We start from the raw sequence: 24,404 nt of genomic DNA on the forward strand, positions 1-24,404 counted from the left end.
ATGAGACTGAGCCAGGCGCTTGCCGGAGCCCGATCTGTGCTTGGCTCCTGATTGGTTATCGCAGCATTTACCGCATATATAGAGTGCGTTCAGGAGATACAACCGTTGAGTATCGTCTTATCAACACTCGACATTGATTTGTTAGCTCTAGAAGTAAGAACCAATCACGTTCGATTGCTAACCAATGGTTGTGTTTTCTGAATGCATCCGTGATTTCGTAAATTTTCGCTGTATTTGATCAATAACCTCTCTAGCATTTTGCAGTTTCAAGTTCAAGTTCTTTTTAATAAATAGCAAGATGGGTAAGAGATAATTTTATCAATATTATTTATAAAAATACAAATCCACGTTTTTTTGTTATATATTGACAATGAAACATCGAACAGTGCTTGGACTGCTATACTTGCTCCAAAAGAAAATGTTATTTTTACACAATTTCGCAATAAGCGTCCATTAAATATAATTTTAAATGTAATTTTTTTCTATTATGATTTATATTTATATTTATTCTTTTTAATAATTGATATACTATATATTGGTAAATGTAAATGAATTATTTATATAGTTATAAATTATTATTAGTTATATATTATTATATAAAATAAAAGCTTTCTAAAAAAAGTTCCACTGTGTCTATATATATTTATATATTCTATATTTGAATAGGATAACTATTTTTAAAATGTGATAATGCTTAAATTTATATTATATTATATTTATCAATGTTGTATCGCAGGTATTTCACGGGATCATTGGCATAAAAGACGAGCTACTGGTGGAAAGAGAAGCCCTTCAGTAAGAAAAGGAAATTTGAATTAGGGACGTCCAGCTGCGAACACTAAGCTTGGACCACAACGGATTCATACTGTAAGTTAGAACTCAATTTTATAATAAATAATATATATTATAAAAATAAATGAATATCAATAAATGATACAATATTATAAATAATGACTATTATTATTATAATAAATAAAATTGTAGTTTGCACTGATCATATTATTAAGCAACATTATATATCAAAATAATATTTAAGTTATTACAAATATTGATAGAATAATATTTTTTTTAGAATGTAATCTATTAACATTTACAAAAAAAAAGTACAAAATGATGACTTCCTTACCTATTCTGAGTGCTATGATTGACCATAATCCTACAGCTCTCTGATTTCAATTCTAAATATAACATATATCTAATGGTTTAAATTCTGTTATAAATATGTTTGTGCTTTTTGTATGTATGTATATAAGGTTCGTACACATGGAGGCAATAAGAAGTACAGAGCTCTTAGATTGGATACAGGAAACTTTTCTTGGGGCTCTGAATGCAGTACCAGAAAAACTCGTATTATTGATGTTGTTTACAATGCATCAAACAATGAGTTAGTACGAACAAAAACTCTAGTGAAAAATGCTATTGTCACCATTGATGCAACACCATTCAGACAGTGGTATGAAAGTTATTACGTCTTTCCACTGGGTCGCAAAAGAGGTGCAAAACTGGTAGCTACTAAAATATTACTACTAAAATTTAACTCAATTTAAATATATGGAATGATGTATGAAATATACAATGTACAAAGTGCAATTATTTTTATAGACAGAGGCTGAAGAGGAAGTGTTGAACAAAAAGCGTTCCAAGAAAACAGAAGCAAAATACAAGGCCAGACAGCGATTTGCCAAGGTAGAACCTGCTTTGGAAGAGCAGTTTGCAACAGGACGTGTCCTTGGTATAAATACCTTATTTTTTTCATAACATTTTTCATGAAATAAATTAATATTTATCAAATTGATATTTTTAAATACTTGTTAATATATTGCATTATGTATATATTTTAAATTTGATGACAGACTTGAAAATAAATTATTTTATTTTTTAGCTTGTGTAGCAAGCAGACCAGGTCAATGTGGCAGAGTTGATGGTTACATTCTAGAAGGCAAAGAACTTGAATTTTACATGAGAAAAATTAAGAGTAAAAAAGCGAAATAAATATATTTATTATAATAAAAAAAAAACTTTTACAAAAATAAAATTGTTTTGCATTTTTTACTTTTATCAAGGAGTGCAAACTTACAAAAAAAAAAAAGAAACGAATATTTTAAACAAAAATATATACATGCATGTATGTATGTACATTATATATATATATATATATATATATATATATATATACACAAAAGAATCTCTTAGTTTTAATATAATTTATTGAATAAGCTCTTATTTTTAATATAATTTACTGAATAATCACAATCGTTTTGATGTCGCCATCGAGAAAGACTCTTAAAAAGAAGAGGGGGGATAAAATTCACAGCATAATAAAAAATATAAATATATATAATTATATATATATCCACATATCGTATCTAATGATAAACATAAAGCACTCTGCGCAATGCAGTTTTCGCTATGTGTTCTTCCACTACAATTGCGTGTTGCTAGAGTCATCGACGAAATAGTATTAAAGATCGCTGATCTGGATAAATTTTCGTGACTGCCAAGTGGGCTCGGTGAGTCCAGAAATAATAGAAGATTGATGATATTACCGGTTGTTTTGACTGATGCATATAGCGACTTTAATGATATCCTGTCGGTGCTAGAGTCTAGAGTCTAGAGTCTACAGTTTCCATTCTGGCTCATCACTATTGTATTCTTATCCATACGCATATGCAAATCGGTATTCTTGCGAAGATTCGACGATCTGGGACTGGAAACGGAAGCTGGAAACTGAAACGTACTTGGATAATCTTGACTGATCTTGACGTAATAGTGTGATATGAAGATATTTTATTAATACATACATTGTGTTAAAATGGAAATATTTGTGAATTTTATGGAGAAGCATATTCTCGAATCGATTTTGTTGGCGATATGGCTGTTGTACTTTTGGAATCTTTATTTAAATTTGCGTCAGGTAATTTTCGGCCTTCTATATACTCTAACCTTTTATAATTTTTCTAACGATAAGTTTTATTATTTTAGCAGAATATACTATGCTATACTATGCTTGCATATAATACTATGTCTGAATTACTAATAAAATAACTAATAAAAATTAATATCTTTTTTGCGTTTTTTATGTTAAATATATATATTTACAAATAGATAGAAATCAGATTTTAATTAAATATTTAATAAGAATTATTATATTTTTGTTCTTTGCATTCAATATATATATATATATATATATATATATATATATATATATATATTGTATTTTTCTAATTTATAATATATTATTTTACATATAACATATACAATTATCATATAAAATACAAGAACAAATTATACAATTTAGAAGTTTATATAAGTGATATAGTTAAAGTAATTTTTTTTACATTTTTCAAATATTACAGAGGGGATTGATGCAGCGATTGATTGATTTACCAAAATCTGTTGAAGGATTAATGGCTAGAGATGTGTATGAAAAGGCTCGTGCATATGCATTAGATAGAAATAGTTTTGGTATTGTACAAGATATATATTCTAAGATTTTTAATACGGTAAGAATTATAAAAAAATATTTTAACACATTGAGTTCTCTTGGTTATAATATAGGAAAATTTTGATAATGCTTATTAATCCTCTGTTTGTAATACATAACATATTGATTTTATAGATTATCTTAATAGCTTATGGTTATTATTATACTTGGCAATGGAGTATTGAAATAGCTAAGTATTGTGGCATTAATCATGAGAATGACATATTGCTAAGTGCAATATGTATGTTTATTATAAATATTATCTCTCTTATAATTAATCTGCCATTAGTGATATATGATACTTTTGTTTTGGAAGAAAAATATGGTTTTAATAAACAGGTAAAATTCATTATGTAACATATTTTCCATCTTTTGTTAAACATAAAAATGATTTGAGATTAAATGAGATTCTCTTAATTATTAAATGTAATAATGTTTGTTTTCAGACAACTGCATTTTTTATTAAAGATGAAATTAAAAAATTTATTGTATCTCAAATTATTGCATTACCTCTTTTGTGTGGTATGATTTGGATTGTGAAAAATGGTGGAGATTATTTCTTCTGGTATTTATGGATATTATCAGTGGTAGTTTCACTATTTATGATGATTTTATACCCGGAAGTAATAGCCCCATTGTTTGACAAGTATTCGCCATTACCAGATGGCGAATTGAAACAAAAGATTGAAGAATTGGCAGCTTCTTTAAAGTTTCCCTTATATAAGCTGTTTATAGTTGAGGGTTCTAAAAGATCGTCACATAGTAATGCCTATCTGTACGGTTTCCACAAACATAAGAGAATTGTTCTCTTTGATACTCTTATTAAGGGTTATTGTAAGAAAGATGATAGTGATGCTAATAAAGATGGTGGCTGTGAAACAAACGAGATATTAGCAGTTCTTGCACATGAATTGGGTCATTGGAAACATAATCATACCCTGAAAGGATTTCTGCTTAGCCAGGTAATTATCATAACATATTTTTAAGTATATTTATATCTTCTTATGGTGTTACTTAAAAGCCTAATAATTATACCTTATATAATATTGAGTGATATGTTCTTTATCAATTTAAAATATTACTTATTAATAAATTGTTTAAATAGTTTTTACATTTCTTGATATATAGTGTTCTGAACTTAAATGTCAAAAGAAAGTATGTGGAGAAAATTAAAAAAAAAAAGTTTTTTAGATATAGGCTTATTTTTGCTTTGTTTTAAGAATCACAAAAAAAGTTTTTATTTTATTTATTTATTATTTATTTATTTATTCATGTTATCACTTCCTTAATGAAAACAAGAATGCAATTATAAACAAACTGAAGTAAACAGGATATAATAATTCCACTTTATTGTACATTTATTTACAATCCACTAATTTTACTTTAGAAAGATTTTAATTTACTTTCTTTTCTTAATTCCATGCTTTATAATTTTTATTTCATCTTTTATGTTTTTTGGTGAAAACTTTTGTTTGTTTTTTTTTGTGATTTTTTCCAAAACGAAGCAAAAACGAGCAAATCTCTAAAGGACTTCTTTTCTTAGTTTATTGATCTTCCAAAGTTTGATATTTAAATTTGTAACAATTTATATAAAGATTAGAACAGAATAGTTACTAGATTGAATATTATGTCTTCCTCAATCATTTAATGTTTTATCAGTTATTTAGTTATTATAATTTAAATTTGATATTTTATGAATGTAATGAATTTGGAAAAAATCTCTTGTTTATGATTAATTAATTTGTGTAACAAATTAAGTTGCTTCACATGTAAGTAACTAATTAACTCCAGTGCATTTTTTATTGCAAAATTAAATATAACAAATAATGGATACACTTATAACCTTGATTTTGATATACATTATATTATTAAGATTATGCTGGTGGATAACAACATCATAGCTTTTAGTCGTCTCTCATTATTTATTTTAAAGATATTAACAAAAATTTTTATTTCTTTTTTTCACTATTCATTAAATAAAAAATTAAATATATTTTTAATATAACTTTTAATTTTGTATTTATAATCAAATAAAGAAAAAATTTTTATTAAATTAAAACATCTATAAAATTATATAATAATTAAATATACAATATAAAAATATATAAAAGTATATAATAATTAAATATACAATATAAAAATATATAAAAGTATATAATAATTAAATATGTAATATAAATTATATATACATATATATTAATATATCTTTTTTCTTCTTTCAGATAATGTTTGTAGCCAATTTTGTTATGTTTGCAAAACTCTTACGATATACACCAATGTATAACGCTTTTGGTTTTGTGAACTCCCAGCCCATCTTTATTGGTCTAATTATAGTAACAATGTATATTTTAATACCATTGAATACAGTAAGCACTCAAATTTTTGGGATTCTTATAGCACATCAAACAAATTTATAAAATAATATTTATTTAAATCTTTTTGTAATTTTCAGATCTTTAATTTTGTTAGCGTAGTGATCGGCCGAAGATTTGAATTTCAAGCAGATGAATTTGCTACGGAACTAGGCCATGGCGAAGCTTTAAAAGCAGCTCTGTTAAAATTACAAAAGGACAATTTGGGATATCCCTTGTTTGACAAATTGTATTCCAGTTGGCATCATTCGCATCCCCCTATCATTGAGCGTTTGGAAGCGATAGATAAAAAAAAATGAGATTTGAAATCTTTCAATTCACATGATTGTCATAACTAATTTGCAGATGTAAAAGATGAAGTAGTTTACTTATACGGGTATTGATTGTATTTCAATTATTTTAGTATTTTATGGATTCTTTTTATTCAATTTTATTTTGCTTTCTTAAAGTGAGCGAATGTAAACATAATTACAAGACAATTGTGCTTCCTGTTTATTCTCATAATATTATCATTCAGCTATTCTTGCTTCTATATTCATTTGTTAAAATTTATTCTAATTAGAATAAGAAAATAGACTTCTGATTATATTTTACTATTGTGTAATGTTTTTATATACTACATGTATATACTACATATTTTCCTATAGTTTTGCATTTGATGTTTATATGTATAAACGTTTTTCTAATACCATTTATACATATATCGGATTTATTGTAAATGATGATCGCGGTATTTTGTAAGATATTTTCTCTATATTTATAGAGATTTATCCAATTAAAATAATACCATATATACTTTATTATTATTATTTTTTTTTAAAGATAAAATGATCTTTATGTCTTATTTACTGCTAGAGCTTGTGTTACTGTTAAAAGTATATCATATTATCATGTATTACACATTATGTTTATCATATATGCATATAAATTCTAAAGACTACAATATATTAGTCTACTTTCGTATATTATATAAATACAAAATGTAAATTTTGAAATTAATATTTCACTTTACATCTTTTCTTACAATATAGGCATTTGTAAAAATATATTATGCTTGTGAATAATTCACATATTTATTCTTATTAATAAGGATTACAGTTTTTCTTTCTTTTTTTTTTTGATATAATAACGTTGTTAAAATATGAAGATATAGAGAGCATAATATATAAGAAGCATATTGAAGACGTATTATTTATAGTTTTCATATATATTCCTCTGATATAATTCAATTCACAATATATGACAATGCCAAAGGAAAGATAATGTATCTGGTCTTACTTCTCCTATGATAATGCATGCATTTCTATTATACTATATTTTCTGTCCCTTTTATATATATACTCGATTTTTATTTTGTTATATATTTTCTGCTTGTGAATTTTCTACTAATATGTCCACGATTTCTTCAAATTTTTATATATAACATTGGTACAAATTTTTATCAGCAGAACTGTAACAAATTCTGTTGATATAATCTAATAGCAAATTACGCGAGCAGATCTTGCTCTGTTTTTGCTGTTTAAATTCAAATCAATCTGCTATCAAATTCTGACAAGCAACACTGATTATGCATTGATTATGAGTTGATACAAATTTACTAGCAATTTGTGAGTAAATCTGATGCTAATCTTGCGTGCTTTTTGCTTACTAAGGAGTATACTGAAGATGATTTATATATTAAGAAGTGATTTAATATTTTTTGTAAACATTTTTTTATTAAGTATATTACCCCATATAATTATCGTAACTAATTATAATAAATGATAAAAATTAAAAATTTATGCTTAGAATACTAAAATAAAAGAAACAATATTAGAAAATAACTATTTCGCTGTTTCAACTTTTGAAAAAAAAAAATTAAATTTGATGCATTTATCATATGTTTTATAATGTATTATTCTATTTGCGTTTATGTATTTATGTGTGTGTATTTGCGCGTGCATGCGAGAGAGAGAGGGGCGAGGAGAGGAGAGATAATCCAAAATATCACTACAAGTAACGTAGCAATCTCCAAGTAAAAATTTGAAAATATTTTCAGTGTTCATGTATTATGTACAATACAGCAATTACAAATTCTCATTTCATTTTTTTTGATAGTCAAAATTTTGATATATATATGAAAAAATATCTGAAACGTGTCAACTTTGTTTTTGAGAAATTCAACTGCTATGCTACTATGCCGGTTTTGTTGAAATAATTCTATTTTCAAAAATTTTAATTAACAATAAATGTATAGATATCTTAACTAAAGAAATAAAAAATAAAATAGTTGAATTTGATATTCTCGAAAAAAATGACTTTTTTCGTATAAATCAGTTAGTTACAAAATAAACATAATGAACATTTTTCGTTGGTCCCCTCACTCTGTATATATATTAATTTTTCTTTTTTTAATTTTTTGCGATTAATATCACAAAAACAGCATTGTATTATCAATATACTTACCTATATTATAGACCTGTAGTTTTATATTGCCTGTGCACATAAGATAATTTATAAAGTAAAAAATATATGATTATATATGCATGTGTGTGATTTCGTGAAAGCGTGAGAAAAAAAGCAGTAAAGAAATATCCTTAACAGCACGCATGTTCAAAAAATATCCAGAAGATGTAAAACATTCTCTAGATGTCTTTTAAACATGTGTGTTGTTAAGGATATATATCTTTCATATAATTACACGATATTAGGTCTCTCACGAAATTTTTGCTTTCGAAAAAGAAGAAAAGTTATAATTATAACTCATCAAAGATTGTTACTTTGTTCTTAAGCTTTTTCTCAATCACTCTGCATATATTCCGTTTATTTTTTTTTATATGGCGCAAACACACACACATACATATGTTTTACTCAATTAAATAATATCGATAGTCACTTTCTAGATATTTGAACATTTATAGCAACACTAACATAAAATTCTAAAGTATATTAAATAAATTGAAGCTTTTTATATGCAGTAAAATGAATTTACAATTGTTCAATCTATTGTTCCGTACAATTATCAACCTGTTTCTATTATACATGGTGTCTACTCCCTAGAAAAAATGAAAAGTCTAGAAAATCTTAAAAACTTCTTTTATACTGGAAAATCAAGAAATTCTCATGGTATTTTATCAGAATTTAAAAAATAAAAAAAAATTTGTCTGATAATTTTGCTCTTATATTATAAGCAGTTGGCAAACTAAATGTATTGTGTTTAAAATATATTATAAAAATATATATCTATCTTTGTTTATGCATTCAATGCCTCAACAAAATATATTGTCCTAATAGTACATATTTAAAATATGTCCAGAGATTATCCACAGGATGTTTACATCAGGATATAAAACATCCTGTGGATAAACATATGCTGTTAGGAAAATATGTAATAAATATTTCTTTTTTTGAAATTTTTAGTAATAAAAAAATGAAAATGTTATGCAAATGTAAAATTGTTTATGTTAAGAAAGTTATTTAGTTTTTTCAGTACATTTATAAATCTATCACATGAAATTTAAGAAGTTGTGTTTTTCGTTTGTATGAATGAAAAACGCATACAAAAATAAAACTTATTTTAGAAAGTTACACCAAAAAATCTTTAAAATATTTTCTTTATCTAGAATTTGAATTTTATAATAAAAATATCTGGAAAATGAAAAATGGATTTTGTTTACAAGATTTGAGTAGACACCCTGTTATATCATTGTTGAATAAAAAATATAATATATAAGAACTATAAATTAATTTATTTTAGAAATTTAAATCTGTTAATTCAAGCTATACTATTTTGTATTCAAGTTAATATGTATATGTGTTTAAAATTTAATTTTCGTAAAATGTTCAAATAAATTATTTGAATTAAAATAATTATCAAATCATTCAAATAGAAAGACATTAAAGATTATCTGTGATGTTTCACGGACTATGATTTGAAAACGACGGAAAAAAATATTGAATTTTATTAATTCTGTAATTTATGGAATTTTCCTCCGTATGTATATAAATTGGACAAAAAATGTAGCCGGATAGAATATAACTTTTTAAACGTATTATATATAACATTTATATATGTGTCATGAAGTGAATTTTTGAAGCATTAGCAATTCATTTTTCAACATTATTTTTTGATATACAGAGTATCTTATAATGTAATATACAAACTGAAGAAATATGTTTATTATGTCATTTTAATTAAAAAAGTTCTATAAACATTACACTTTCATTTTGTATATTATGTTAAGAAATACCCTGTATATTATCCGTCTCTCATATTCTCTTTAAAGTAAATAAGGAATTTCTTAAGAATATATGCAAATATTTTTTATACATATACTCTTTTTATATGTCATTATATTAAAAAACCCTGGATATAACGATGTTAATAATCACATTGTCTTAATATACATGATAATTCCTTGTCAACTTGCTTTAAATAGACACGTCTATGTTATTATATATATATGTATATATATATATATATATATATATATATATATATATATATATATATATTGCAAGAGAATATTAATTCTAAATTCTAACTAAATCAAAATAAGAAAGAGAAAAATGGCATGTAATACTAAGTATTAAAATACTATGCAATTCTAAAGAAAATATCAAACGCTCATAAGAAAACGTAATTAAAAAAAAAAATTTTAATCCTGCATCACGGTCAGATTTACAATATCATCTCTTCTAATATACGTATAAAATCCTAGAACGTAGTGCCGCGCACCACTCCAGGTTTACTCGTTTCTTATATCCTTAGAATTTACATCCTTGGATTAATGCATGTTTAATGTGATCTACAAGTATTGGAAGCAAATTGTAAGTTACACATTAAATAAATAATAATGTCGAAATTTTCCTAAAAAAAAGATGTTCCTTCACTTATATCATATTTCTTTACTTATATCAAATAAATTCTTCATAATATGCTTATATCGCGCAGTAGTTTATAAAGAAATTAATAGAGAAAATGAAATATATGTGATACGGATGTAATCAAATGCCAGTACATTAGTTTTTCTGCATAAAATACATCTTACAAAAAAATTTTCTAATTTCTACGCATTACAACAATATGTATGTGTGTATTACTGTAAGTACTAGCATATGTTATTGACAAAAGACAAAAAAAATATTTTGTCTGAACTTATATTTATGCCCAAGCATTAAGTATACGCTGTTAAATACAGTTGTTTTTATTTATTAATAAAATTCGTATTTATATACGATCATAAAACGAAACTTATGACAAAGTAAGCTCGAAGAAAAGAAAAAGGAGCGCGCGTATATGCACTCTACGCGAGAAACTATTAAACATCGCGTTGAAAAATGATGCTCCCTTTTTCATTTTAACAACTCGTTAAAAAGTTTGTCGCGATTATCATCTTTTAACAATCCTGTTTTTTTCATTATTAAAGGCGCAAAGTGAACGTCTAATATTACGTTTCAGAATAAAAAAAAGTCGGTTCAGTCGACGAGTCCAATACATTGGATTGGAGCACGATCAGACAATCTCAATTTTGGAAGTTGTTCATTAATACAATTCCATTCTCAGCCGTAAACAATTATTCTAATCGTTAAAGATACACAATAATTAATCGAATGAGTGACATATGCATCAACGGGTCTCGTCCTGGAGTGGTGCGGGCCGAGGCGTGGCGGCCAAGCAATGGTTCTCTTTAATATCATCTCATATCTCTTGATACTAACGTTATGTGAAAGTAATTGTGAACAGTACCTTGCACTTGTCACTCAGTTTGAGTGCAAGCACGTGTCTTCCATCGCTGCGCCGTGTAATACATGTGGACGTGAACACAGGAACCAAGTTGTCTGTAGCGTGTATGTGTGTGTAAATTAATGGAAGCGCCCGCATTTGTCGCTCCGTAATCAATCACTCTTCTATGAAAATAGATTACATAAACTCTCCTCGTATGGAAGAAAAATTAATCTATGTGAAGAACGAGAGAACGAATCGCTCGAATTATTTGATTGTGTGTAAAATCTGAGGGAAGAGAGAACAAGCTCTAATTTTATATAGCCGATATGAGAGATTCAGAATAAAAAGAGAAATAAATATTCTATGTTATGTGTTATATGTGTATGAATATCTCTGTGAATGCCTAAGATTATAATCCGTATTATTGTACACGTGTAAAGTTCGTCGTTTTTCATTTTGTTATGATTTGATGACGGGTTACGCCCGCGTATTGGAATAACAAGGCCATATTTCTTTTGTTATCAAAGACCTTATATACAAAATATTTTATTTTCCTTTTTTCTCTTTGATTGAGCAATGGCAATCAGCACATTATATTCATTTGTTCAGCTACGAAAATATAAAAGTATGTACAATTCAATAAATTAATCTTCATCATCTAAGGGTGTATGATCGTCGCGCTGTACAATACAATAGATGATTTCAAAAAATTAACTACATCCTTAATAAAATTACAAAAAGATTGACTGGCATCTCGTACAGATGGCAATGATGGAATTTTTTCAGATATGTTTATATATACATACATGTGTTTCATACACATATATGCATACATATATATATATATATATATATATATATATATATATATATATATTCTACACTGCGTTATTCGACATAAAAGATAGAGAAAAGAAAAAAAGTAAAAATCGCCATAAGAATTTTTCTCTCCCTCTCTCTCGATTAAGAAACTTGAAAAACTCTGTATATATACCTCTACATGGATAAAGGTCCTGTGTTCACTATCACAGCAATTAATGTAGGCAGCAGATTTCAGTTGAGAAAAGAATCTTGATCGAAACTTACACGAGAGTCAACAATTAGAATATCTGATGACTAAAAGGTACTAAAAAAAAAACTCACTAGCACCCAACGGCTCCCCACCACTCCAGAATGCAATAATTCTGTCCATAAAATTGTATCGTGATTTTCACTCCTTCTCTGTCTCTCTTTCAATCATTCTTTTGCATGACTCTATGTACATTATATCAATTCAACCGATATTTTACACGAATCTGCCTGAAGAATCTTTATGCTTTACTTTGGTAATTTTTTTTAATATCGATCTTTCCCTTACTTTTTGCTTTTCTCTTTTATTCTCTTATTTTTCTCCTCTTTTCGTTTATAACGAATCCACTTGCTGTTCCACTGATTGATCACTATGGTTCTCACTGACGTGCTCTATTTGTTCGATCGGTTGTACCGCACTTTGTTGCGCTGAATTTTCAGCTGGAATGGGTGTTTCATATTCACACTGTTCCTCCCGCTGCTTTAGCGCTAAATCATCATTAGGGAAATGATCTGCGCGGTCAATTTCGTAAAGATTGGTTCGACTCTCGTCATTTCTGTAGCCGATCTCGCGGTTGCTCTCGTCGTTCGATATATTTGCCAACTCGTTTTCTCCGTTACCGTGCATCGCATCTTGTTCACAAGTTGTCAGTTCTTGCTCTCTCTGCATTAGGAGATCGTGCTGGTCGACATTGCAGGACAAAGTATCAAAGTTATCCTTCGCTTCTAGTTCCCCAGCGTCATCAGTAGATGCTTTCGTCTTGTTTTCGGTGTCTTCCGATGGCGGTATCTCGTCATCCAATGGTGGACTAACGTTACCCCATCTAGACTTGCGATTCCGATTGCGATTCTCGGATATATTTTTGTAATCCTGGTGCTTCGCTAAAAGCTTTTGCTTGTCCCGTGGTGGTAAATGATTTTCTCGCTGTCCATGTCCGTCCGGATCCTGTCCGGACCATGACACGGGCGGTAGTCCACCGCTCCCTTCCTGATTTCTCCAGGGTCCCTCCGGGCCGTGCATGGCTGGCGGGCCCATCGGGCCGAATGGCGGTCGGATATGCGGCCCGGGACGACCGCGCATCTCGTCGAATGGTGGCCGGAAAAAGGAATCTGCTTCTCTGGGATCAAACGGCGGACCTCGAGGCGCAAACGGCGGCCTCATTCCAGGTCTCATACCCCTCGGACCCATTCCCCGCGGATGGAACATTAGAGGACCTGTAAAAGACCGCGGCAAGATAACACATGCACGAGGCATAAAAGCACGTAATTATATATTTATAACTACTATATATAACTATATATTTATAACATTTTCATTCGCTTTATATATCTTATTATTTTATATTAATTATATATCAATTTACACGTACATTTTATGTTTCATATGTTTTTTAATATTATAGACGAAACGAAAGGATTGAGTAAACAAAAATTCTAATATTTAAAAATTCATAAAAGAATATGTAACAGTATGTAACAATATATGCACAATAAAAAATTTATAAAATATAAGAAAATTTATAAAATAAGAGTTACAAAAGTTTTTTATTTGTAGTGTATTTGTAGTATATTTTTATATATACACATATGTATGTATGTATGTATGTATGTATGTATGTATATAAACTTCACTGACTACTGTTACAAAATATAATTTGAAAGCTCTAATAAGAATATTATATAAAATTGAATATATATAATAAATATATATTCATCTATAAATTGGAAGTTTTTAATGCTCTATTTTCAATAATATGCTCGATAATATAAAATAATAAAAATTGCTCTTAAAAATTAAAATAGAAATATCTCAATATCCTAAAAAAAAAATAATACCGCTAAAAATAATTAATCTATATATTCGTTCTGTATCAAATATGCAAATGTACAATCCCATATGTATAAGCATTGCATTCCTTGCTAACAGAAAAACAATATAAAGCAGTCACAAAAAAGGGATCAAAATCTTACCGGGTCCCCTAGATCCGCGCGGTCCAAATCCGTCAGGTCCGACGGGTCCTCTCGGCCCCTTTGGACCCATCAATGGTGGCATACCGAATACAGGTTCCATCGGGCCACCAAAAAATTCCCTTCTGCGAAGATCGAAATCTGGGCGCTCGTTATGACCCCTAGGATCGAAGCCATCCTGCATTCGCGGATCAAATCCGTCACGTCTCATCTCGTACTCGAAACGCTCGCGCTCATAATCATCCACAGGTCTACGAGTGCGCACTTCTGGTCGCTCAAATTCTTCACGAGCCGGACCCAGCCTCGCTGGCGGAAAGTCATCAGACCGAGGCCCGTTGTGACCCAATCTATTTTCATAATCTTCTGGAAACATGCCAGGCTGCATTCTAGGATCCAGAAAGTCGTCCATTTGTGAGCTCCTTGGACCACCACGTGGCGGAAAATTTTGTCTATCAGATCGATCGGTTAGGCCGCGCTGTGAAAACTCCCGCGCATCCTGCGGTCCACCTCGGAAATCTGGTCCTCGCGGAAAATCTGTCCGATCTGGTGGTAAAACTCCGCTAAATTTCGGCAAATCCATCAGTGAGATCGGCATGTCACTGGGTGGTCGCCGTATACTACTACTACCACCACCACCACTTCCTCCAGGAAGACCTCCTCCTCCTCCTCCAGGGTTCTCCTCGAAACCTCTGTCGTTTCGCTCGTTACTGCGCTCGATTGTCCGATTACTGCGTACATTCCTATCTATTCGGTCGTCCAATGGCAATGTACCATCCGCTAATTGTCGCAGTCGATCAGCCAGACTAGGCTTGCCTTCTTTCTTTGCCATACTCTCGTTTTCTTGAACGTTTTGATTTTGTGTGCTCAGTCCTTCCGAATGCCTAGCGCCGCTCTCCCGGGTCTCTCGGTTCTCTCTGTCACGTCTGTCATCCCTCTCCCTGTCACGACCTTCGCGAGTGTCCCTTCGTCTATCTCGACCGCGATCCCGTCCTCGTCCTCTGTCCCTGCTACGATCCATCCTACACTCGTTCACATCCATACGATCTGCGCGATCGCCCCGATTTCTCTCTCTACTCTCTCGATCGCGTTCTCGTTCTTTGTATTCGCGGGCCTGATCGCTCTCCAGACGACTGTCGTTTACATTGCTACCCATATTCATCGCTGCGATTAGCTGATCGCTAAGGTTCGGCTGCTTATCTTTGTGCACGTTACTACTCAGACTTTGCGGCATCGCGTCTTCCATCTCCACATCCATATCGTCAGAATGATGTTGCTGTTGAGGTAGTTGCATCTGCATCGGCGGCGCCGGACCCACTCCGTACGGCTGCCGTAACATTGGAAGATTTGGCATACTTGTCTCTGTCGTGGGTGGCGGTACACCGATCGGTGGAACGTTGTGCGGCATACCTGCAATATTTTCAAATCTCCTTGTATCCTGTTTGGCTGTAATTAGCTGGCGCGCTTCACTGGATATTAAATTATTTTCATCGTGGATTCAATTAAAAATTAAACCTGAGAATATATGATATCACTAATATCGATTAGAGCTAGTAATCAATTCTAATTATCTCTAATCTTCTCTCTCTCTCTCTTTGTTTATATTACACAAAGTCTCTAAATTCCCGCCCTCTGTTCAAAGTTACAATAAAATTTATTATATGTATAAATCATTAAAAGAACTCTTTTAAAAAGATTGGGGGGAGATTGTTTTTCAAACTGCATTAAAGCAAAAATCCAGTCTGTATAACATCGAATTAAATAATTTTCCGAATGTAGAAGATAAGACAAATAAAAATGGCGAAGCAGAATGTTCGGCGAAGTCTAATATTGTTTTATAAGAGCAAAAAATATTATAGTTAATAATTATTTAATTTTTATTTATAATTAAATGTTTATTATTATAGTATATTATAATTAAATGTATTTATTATTTCTTTAATTAATAATATATATTTACTTTTTAATACTTCAGTAAATAATTATTTAATTTGTAATTTTTCTGTAACAGAGCAGAGAACACTATAGTTAATTTTTTCATAATATTTCTAAAAATACAATTTTTAAGAAAAATGCCTATTCGAGATACTAAGTTATTAATTTTTATCTGAATATTGAATAAAACTCCTTAAAAGCAGGATTAATTAAATTAAAAGAAAAAAAAAGGAAAAGAAAAGCAAAATCCAATATTCGAAACTAAAAAAAAAAAAATAAAAATGCTGCTTACCATATTGATCGATCACTAAAATAATATCGTTTTGAATAGTTAAGTCTCCGTTTTCTATGGTATGAAATATGACGCTCAATTAAATTATAAGTCACTGTTTGTTCTATTATTCTTTCGTGCTAAGTAGGAAGGATTACTCTGTTAATGATGTCCTTAAAAATTCACAAGTTAAGAAAATAATTCTGAAGTCAATCTTATTCGGCATTTCCGAACGCAACTAGCGAGATAATTTTAATCGATTCATTTTCATTTCTGAATGGTCATGGAACGACTATTTTTTCCAGGATAAGATTTTCATGCAGCGTCCAAAAAGATGTTCTAGGGAGAATCCAACTAGGAAATTTTTAATAGGATTCTCCCCCATATCATAATACATTATTTTAAAAGGCATAAAAAAAGAAATCTTTACAACCGAAGATTGATGCGTCAATCTATTTAGGAATTATTTGGAGTCAAAAATTAAAAAAGGTCAATTTTCAAAAAATTGTTACTTCTATTCAGAAAATCTTCAAAAAAAAGTGTGAAGTGTTAGATTAGTGACACGTAGAAAAATTCACGAAAAACTTAAACAGTAAGAGTTATGACGTAAAAATTTTATATGAAATTTTCAGCATTGCTTAGGTTTCAATAAAGCTACCTTACTATAATTTGATTGATTGGTCACTTCACTTATGTTTTAAGTCTTACTGCTTTAGTTTTTTTATATGCCCTTAATCCTTTTAACTCCTTTCCAAAAAAGAAATTCAGACTTGATTTTGGGATTTTTGTTTAGATCGAAAATCCTAAACTGTTAAATTTAAAATAACGCCATATTTGATGGGAAACAAATTTTTGGAAAATTGGGGCATAAATTTTTTACTATATTTTTCAACAATCCCCTTTGCATTATTGGCGCCTGAAAAAAGGCCCTTAAAAAAGTCTGTCTGCAAAACTGCATAGTTAACTATTTTTCTTTTAGAGAGTGGCCAATGATCTTATGACCTCAATGGAAGGGAAAGCAAACGTACAAAATTTTTCATATTGTAGTCGTCAAAAATTAATTTTACTTAAAATTATGCATAAAAAAATTATTTTTTTCCAATAATGTCAGGGATCAATAATGGAGATCTTTTTTTCTCGGATGTCTTCAGTGTTAAGAGAATTTTTGTAAAGTACACAGTCATAGTAGAAAACTAATTTTCCAGTTTGCCAAAATTTGTCCTCCACCAAATAAGATATTTTTAATTTAACAGTTTTTTGGATGCCCTTATATTACATTTATATAATTTCCATTTTGTAAGAAAAGTTGAAATTTCGTGATTTTCTCACTTCTCATATATATTTGCTTATGTATTATACGTGGTATTATAATTTCAAATTTAACAAAAAGATAATAAATATATATATATATATATATATATATATATATATATATATATATATTTACATCATTTACAATTTTGCAATAAATGTAAAATACTGTATATAATTGTAGAAAATAATATAGCTATTATAGAGAAATGTTTGGCAAATATTTATATCCTGTCAACGGTATCGCTCATTGTTTACATACCAGTGGAATTTGGCTTATCCGAAGGTGCTGCAGCAGGTGCGGGCATCGGGATTTGCGTCAGTAAACTTACACCAACACCTGCCCCGAATGGCGAATTAACCGATGGTGTCAACATGGTCTGCATCATACCTGGTGGTCCCAGTAAACTCTGCATGTTAGGCGGCGGAACTCCGATCGGGACATTGGGCATTAATCCGTGCGTCATTTGTAGGCCCATGTGACTAATCATTCCTGTAAGATTATTCATGACATCTAAAAATTATATTATATCAAAACGTCGGCTTTTACCTAGTATTTTACTATACATTTATATATTCGGATAAATTGAAATATTATTCAAGTAGTAAATTATACAGGGTATCCCAAAGCACCTGTGACAACATTCGTGAATAGGTAGAGCACAGTAAACTGAACCGAATTCGTCGATATCGTTTACCATTTTTTTCTATAATGCTTAATAAAGGAATTATTATTGAATAAAATCTGGGCCGACTTTTAGCCAGAAGCACGTCAGTAAGCCGCGCGCCTGGTATTACGCCGCCGCTACTATCAGACGCGCGGCTCACCGACGTATGCCCAGCTAAAGATCGATGATGATTGACCAAATTTTACTCAAGAATGACTGCTTTATTAAACATTATAGGAAAAAATGGTAAAGGACTTTTCGGTTCAGTTTACTGTGCTATACTCGGTAACGAGCGTAGTTACAGGTGCTTTAGAATACCCTGTATATATTATTATATGTAACAATTTGCAAACTGTTTCCATCATAAGTAAAAGCATATTCGTTAAAAGTTGCCATTAATAAGATAGATCATGCATATTTGTGTAATATTAACAGAAAAAAAAAAAAAAAAGTAAATCTTTAAATTTGCAATATTTTTACATTCTTCAGAATTTTAAGAGATGTTCATCCATTTGTATTAACATTTTTTTGAAAAGCTATAATTTTTTAATATAATTTTATAGATTTTATAAAGCTTTCAAAAATATTTTATAATATATGCATGTATAAAAGAAATGAGTAAAAGACTTGTGTTCACGAAATGTTGCAATAATAAATATCAAATTTACGTGGCACTCCGGGCATCGTAAAGGCCGGCGGCATCATTTGCAACTGCGTGTTCGGAGGTGGCAATAGTGCAGCCGATGTTGGCGGTCTGATTGGTGGCGGTTGACTGGTGTCGACTAATTGCTGTTGCTGTTGCTGCTGCTGATTAGCCGACGATTGTATAACATTCACAATGCCGTCGGTTAATGTGGGAATGGGAGCACCAGCGGCAGCGACAAGTGCTTGCTGTTGCAGCTGCAACTGTTGTTGTAAAATATCAGCGCTGGTTGCAGCGTGCTTTAGTTTTCCTGTAAGACAAAAAAGAAGCAATTTTAAAATTCGTAATAGAGTGTGTGTGTGTGTGTGTGTGTGTGTGTGTGGAGAGAAAGAGAGAGAGAGAAAGTAATAAATAACGTAATAAATATAATACAAAATAATAAATATAATACAAAATATATATCACACATTTTCTTTCAAATTTTAACAATCATTTAAAAAGAATACACTGGTATCAAAAAAATTCTTAAATAAAATTTGTTCAAAATTTGCTTATGACCAATCTAAATTACAGAACTTCAGTTTGGCTTCAAACATTTGAATTTAATCTCGCAAGTTGGTTCAAGTTACATATCACTTTAATCTATACATGTAACTAAATTGAAACTTGCATTTTAAGTGTAAAGAGCTACAAGGGTAGGATGGCTTAAATTAAATTAAATAGTTTATGAAATAATTCATAGTTTATGTAAAATTATGCCAAATTAAAATGTAAATATCTTAAACTATTGAATTTTTGGCCATTCTACTCTAATTTTAAATAATTTTTAATGCCGAATTTGCAAGAAATCATATGTATCAATTTGTATAAAAAAATTATGATTCTATTAAAATAAATTAGCTTTTTACTTTCACGACTTTGAAAAATGACCTTAGTTACAATTAAAGATTACCATCTTTTTTCTCTCTTAAAATCTTATAAGTTTTGTCTGAAATATTTTTTTGTATAACGTCAGATTTCGGAGGAAATAGTATATTATATAAAACATTTTGAGCGTGACTCTCACACACACATATGATTAAATTGAAAAAACGCACCTTTTAAATACGGAGGTAATGTATCTTCATCTATCATCCCGCCTTCTTCTAACAGCTCTAAGTCTTGATCAGTAATGTTAATTAATTTATTCCAAGGGATGTAACTGACACCGAGTTCTACTTCCCAGTAATCTTTCCATTCCTTGCCTTTTACGCCTTTACCAGGCGCCCACGCTAACTGTAATTGAAACAAATATGCTGTATGCAATAAAATATTTCGATGTTATTCAAGTTGCGTGTTGTAAACAATTATTTACCGTAATAGCTTTGCCTTGCATTTTGTGATTTTTTAACTTTGTAAGCGCTCGATATGCATCCTGCCTTCGATTCATACATATAAATGCACAACCTCTCGGTGAGATTAAGTCAATACTAACAATATCGCCAAGTTCCCCGAATGTATCGGACAATTCCTCTTGATGTACTAATTTTGATAAATGTCCCACCCAAAGTGTTGTACTGCAAACTATGTTTCAAAAATACATTTGTTATTCTTCTCTGATCTAGATGAGATGAATAAAAATATATATATAAGAATCTTTTTCAATTTAGAACACATACCGCTTAATTTATCTCTGACTATCGGTGGTAAGCCGCGTTTGCGTCGCTCTCTTTCTTTCTCTCGTTCTTCTTCTGTTAATTTTTCTCGGCTATCATCGCGTTTCCTATCGCGTCCTCTGTCTCTTGAACGAGATCTATAAGGAAAAAAAAAAAAAAAATGTATATATATGTTATATAATATTAAATTAACAATATGAAAATGTAATTTAGATCAATTAATCTTTTTCCTCGTAATATTATCAATTTAATATCTCTTAAATTCCAATTATAAACAATTAATAAATTAATTTGATATAATTCTAATTTTGAATAATTACCTTCTTCGTCGCGATCTACTTCTAGAACGAGATTTTCTATCTCTGTCTCGATCTCTGTCTCTGTCTCTATGTCGTGGGGACCGAGACCGACTGTGATGTCGATATCGTTCTGGCGATCTACTTTGTGAACTCGTATTCTCGCAATTTACAATTTCTACACTGCTACTATCACGTCTAGCATTATTTCTGAAAAAGATATTTATTTAAATTATTAAAAGAATAATCATTAGTGATCAATCAATAATGAATAATCAATAGTTTATCAAGATAACTGAAATTATTATTTGAATTATGATTTACCCAGAGTAATCTTGCGTTTCTTGACGTTCGTCAAGTAATGGACTTTTTTGATTCTGATGTGCAGATTGATTGATTTGTCTAATGTTTGGTAAAGATTGCGACGTAAATGGCAGAGCTGGCGGATAGCCAGGTGGTGGCTGACTCATATCTTGTAACACATTGCTATTCACATTTGATGCATAACTTTGGGTATTTGGTTTTAAAATATCAGAAGGCTTTAATTCACATTCAGATGCAAATGGAAGATTCTAAAATGGAAGAATGGATTTGAGATAAAATATTATTTTCTTGTATACCTTACAAGATTTAAAAAAACAAAATTACAGGAACAGTTTGTGCTAAATGTTTATCAAATTCTTCTTCCTGTTGTTTCATTTGTTGAAGTTTGCGCATTTTTTCTTCCATTTCGTGTTGCGAAGAAGAAGAAGCATTGCTTTGCATAGTTTGTTGTAAAGTTTGCAATTGTCTCAAAACCTTCAAATTACATATAATAGGAAATGAATATATAATATTAAAGTTTCATATTGCTCTTAATTTTTGATATTTGCTAAGTACCTCTGGATTTGCAAGCAACAGTCCCAGGCTTTCTAAGCTACTATTTGTTGAAACTGCATTGTGTTGAGTATTGACCAAAGCAGTTGTGTTTGGAGAATTAGCAATAACGACATCATCATCTTCTTCTTCACCATAATCAAAGTCTAGCAATTTTTTATCAAACTTAACTGAACTTTTGGGTTCATTTGCAGCATCTTGCTTTTTCAAAAGTAATTGTTGTAAACATTGTAACTGATCGAAAATAGAAGAGTCCATTTGACCGGAGTTAGATTGACTCTGTGTAAAGAAACAAATTCAATAAATCTTGATTAAACCTATAATGTCAATATAACCAAATTAATATTACCAAAAGTTTATTGGCATTAACTATATTCGCCGCTTCTACTTTTGTTTGCGCAAGCCATACAGGATCGATCGTTTTTCCAGTTGAAAATAGTTTTGAATCCTTTGCAACATTTTTAATAGCAGATGGTGGAGTCTTAGTGACTGTGCTTACATTACTTATATTATTTCCAGATGATGTATTCAATGTACCTAGCAATATTAAAACATTAATTAGATTTATTAATATTAAAAATTAATTAAGTTCTAATTTTAAAAAAATACAGACATTTTCGAAAGCATACATCGTTGCATCTACATTACAAATACTTTTATTCAACTACATTTTTTCTATTATTCTATTATTCTATTTACCATTACTATTTACTGGCTGCTCCTTATGTATTGGATGATTTGGATCTGCTAGATCAAAGAGTGGTTGAATAACTTCTGGTGGGAAAACTGCATTCTTTTGCCAAAGATTCAATACACGTATAACTTTGCTTTTATCCTCTTGTGGGCACTTTAAAAGATTGAGAAAGGTAGTCTGCATATTTTTCGCAAACCGTGGAGCAAATACATCTTTCTCCATCCCAAATTGATGTCGAGATTGTCTGACAATTGAATCTATTACATATAATCCTGGTACTTTATATTCTGCCTTGCACTAAACACAAACAGAATAAAATTAGAACATATATGAATATATTATTAAAAAAAATAATTTAAATAAATATTTACCTTTTGAATAAATTTTTCCACACTTTGTACAACATGCTTATAGAATTTTATTGCTTTGATGGCTCCCCGTGTAAGTGAATTCATTTTGGCTTTTGAAATTGGTGGTTTAACATCGTAAAGAGCGGATAGCTGTAATCAAATTGCAATTAATCAGTATTATAAAATGCTATCTATATAACCATTATATTTTTCTCTTCTAGCATAACTGTGATGTAAAGCGCAACACATATTCTAATAGAAAATAAATATTGTATCTGCTATTGAAGTATTATTGCATCCAAGAATAAAGAGAGAATCTTAAGTATAGCATAACATAGTATAATGTATCTAATATATAGTATAGGAATACAATTCAAAACATAGCTTGTATCTTGTTATCCTACAGTTCTAAAGTACAGAAGACTAGGATCGGGCAAAGCGAATCGGGCTGAAAACAAAGCTTGAGAAAAGCGAAAACTGCCCCTACGATGGTGACCTCCGAGACGTGCGCGTACGAGCGGAGAGGCCCCCTCCGAAAAGTGTCGCTTACCTCCGCGTTGAACGACTTCACTGCATCCATCGTGAAGCGAAAGAGGAGCCGTCCCTGTCGTCGTCGTTAAATCTCACGCAATGTAACGCGATGTCCGCTTTAAGACTCGCATGTCTCCTTCACCGCGCACTATGTAGCCGAGCCATTCCGTCCAAGATGGCGAATCGTGTTCCCGATATGCATCGCGGGACGGCCGAAGCGTGACGTCACACCTGTCGTCCGCCCGGTCGGTAACGTTGGAAGAATATCGATCCATGAATGATGATAGAGCGATCAGAATTGATCGCGGTAGATTTCAAAATTACGCTTACATAAATTGTTATTTACGTATTGTCTACATGATGTTCACACGGCCTTTTTTATATAAATATGTAAACTATGTAAACTATTATAAATAAAATGTTAGAGTGCAAAAAAAAGTAATTGTATTGTAAAATAGAGTATTAATAGTAAACATCATTTGTTGCAGAAATATAACATGAAATAACAAATAATATAATACAAGTTATTTATATGTTATATAACTGCAACAATGAAATATTATATTTTGTTATTACAT

At 30.2% G+C, this 24,404-nt stretch overlaps 2 protein-coding genes and 1 pseudogene across 2 annotated transcripts; 2 read left to right on the forward strand and 1 right to left on the reverse strand.

The window, feature by feature from the left end:
- The first annotated feature begins 298 nt into the window (after positions 1-298).
- LOC126857113 (40S ribosomal protein S8-like) lies at positions 299-2,035 on the forward strand (annotated as a pseudogene).
- Positions 2,036-2,527: 492 nt separating this feature from the next.
- LOC126858465 (CAAX prenyl protease 1 homolog) lies at positions 2,528-7,113 on the forward strand. Its single transcript, XM_050608821.1, has 6 exons — positions 2,528-2,914; positions 3,357-3,503; positions 3,620-3,823; positions 3,931-4,446; positions 5,707-5,850; positions 5,937-7,113. Exons 1-6 carry the CDS (start codon positions 2,813-2,815, stop codon positions 6,153-6,155), a joined length of 1,332 nt encoding a protein of 443 aa, XP_050464778.1. The 5' UTR covers positions 2,528-2,812; the 3' UTR covers positions 6,156-7,113.
- Positions 7,114-12,444: 5,331 nt separating this feature from the next.
- On the reverse strand, positions 12,445-24,022 carry LOC126858427 (SR-related and CTD-associated factor 4). Its single transcript, XM_050608746.1, has 15 exons — positions 23,846-24,022; positions 23,317-23,445; positions 22,951-23,242; positions 22,601-22,788; positions 22,255-22,530; positions 22,024-22,173; positions 21,700-21,947; positions 21,400-21,585; positions 21,083-21,216; positions 20,779-20,987; positions 20,522-20,699; positions 19,450-19,734; positions 18,376-18,606; positions 14,603-16,006; positions 12,445-13,846 (listed from the first exon to the last, which is right to left on the reverse strand). The coding sequence occupies exons 1-15, from the start codon at positions 23,873-23,875 to the stop codon at positions 12,966-12,968; spliced, it is 4,821 nt and encodes a 1,606-aa protein (XP_050464703.1). The 5' UTR covers positions 23,876-24,022; the 3' UTR covers positions 12,445-12,965.
- Between the last annotated feature and the right edge of the window lie 382 nt (positions 24,023-24,404).

The sequence above is a fragment of the Cataglyphis hispanica genome, chromosome 2 (genome assembly GCF_021464435.1).
Source record: "Cataglyphis hispanica isolate Lineage 1 chromosome 2, ULB_Chis1_1.0, whole genome shotgun sequence".
Taxonomy (NCBI): domain Eukaryota; kingdom Metazoa; phylum Arthropoda; class Insecta; order Hymenoptera; family Formicidae; genus Cataglyphis; species Cataglyphis hispanica.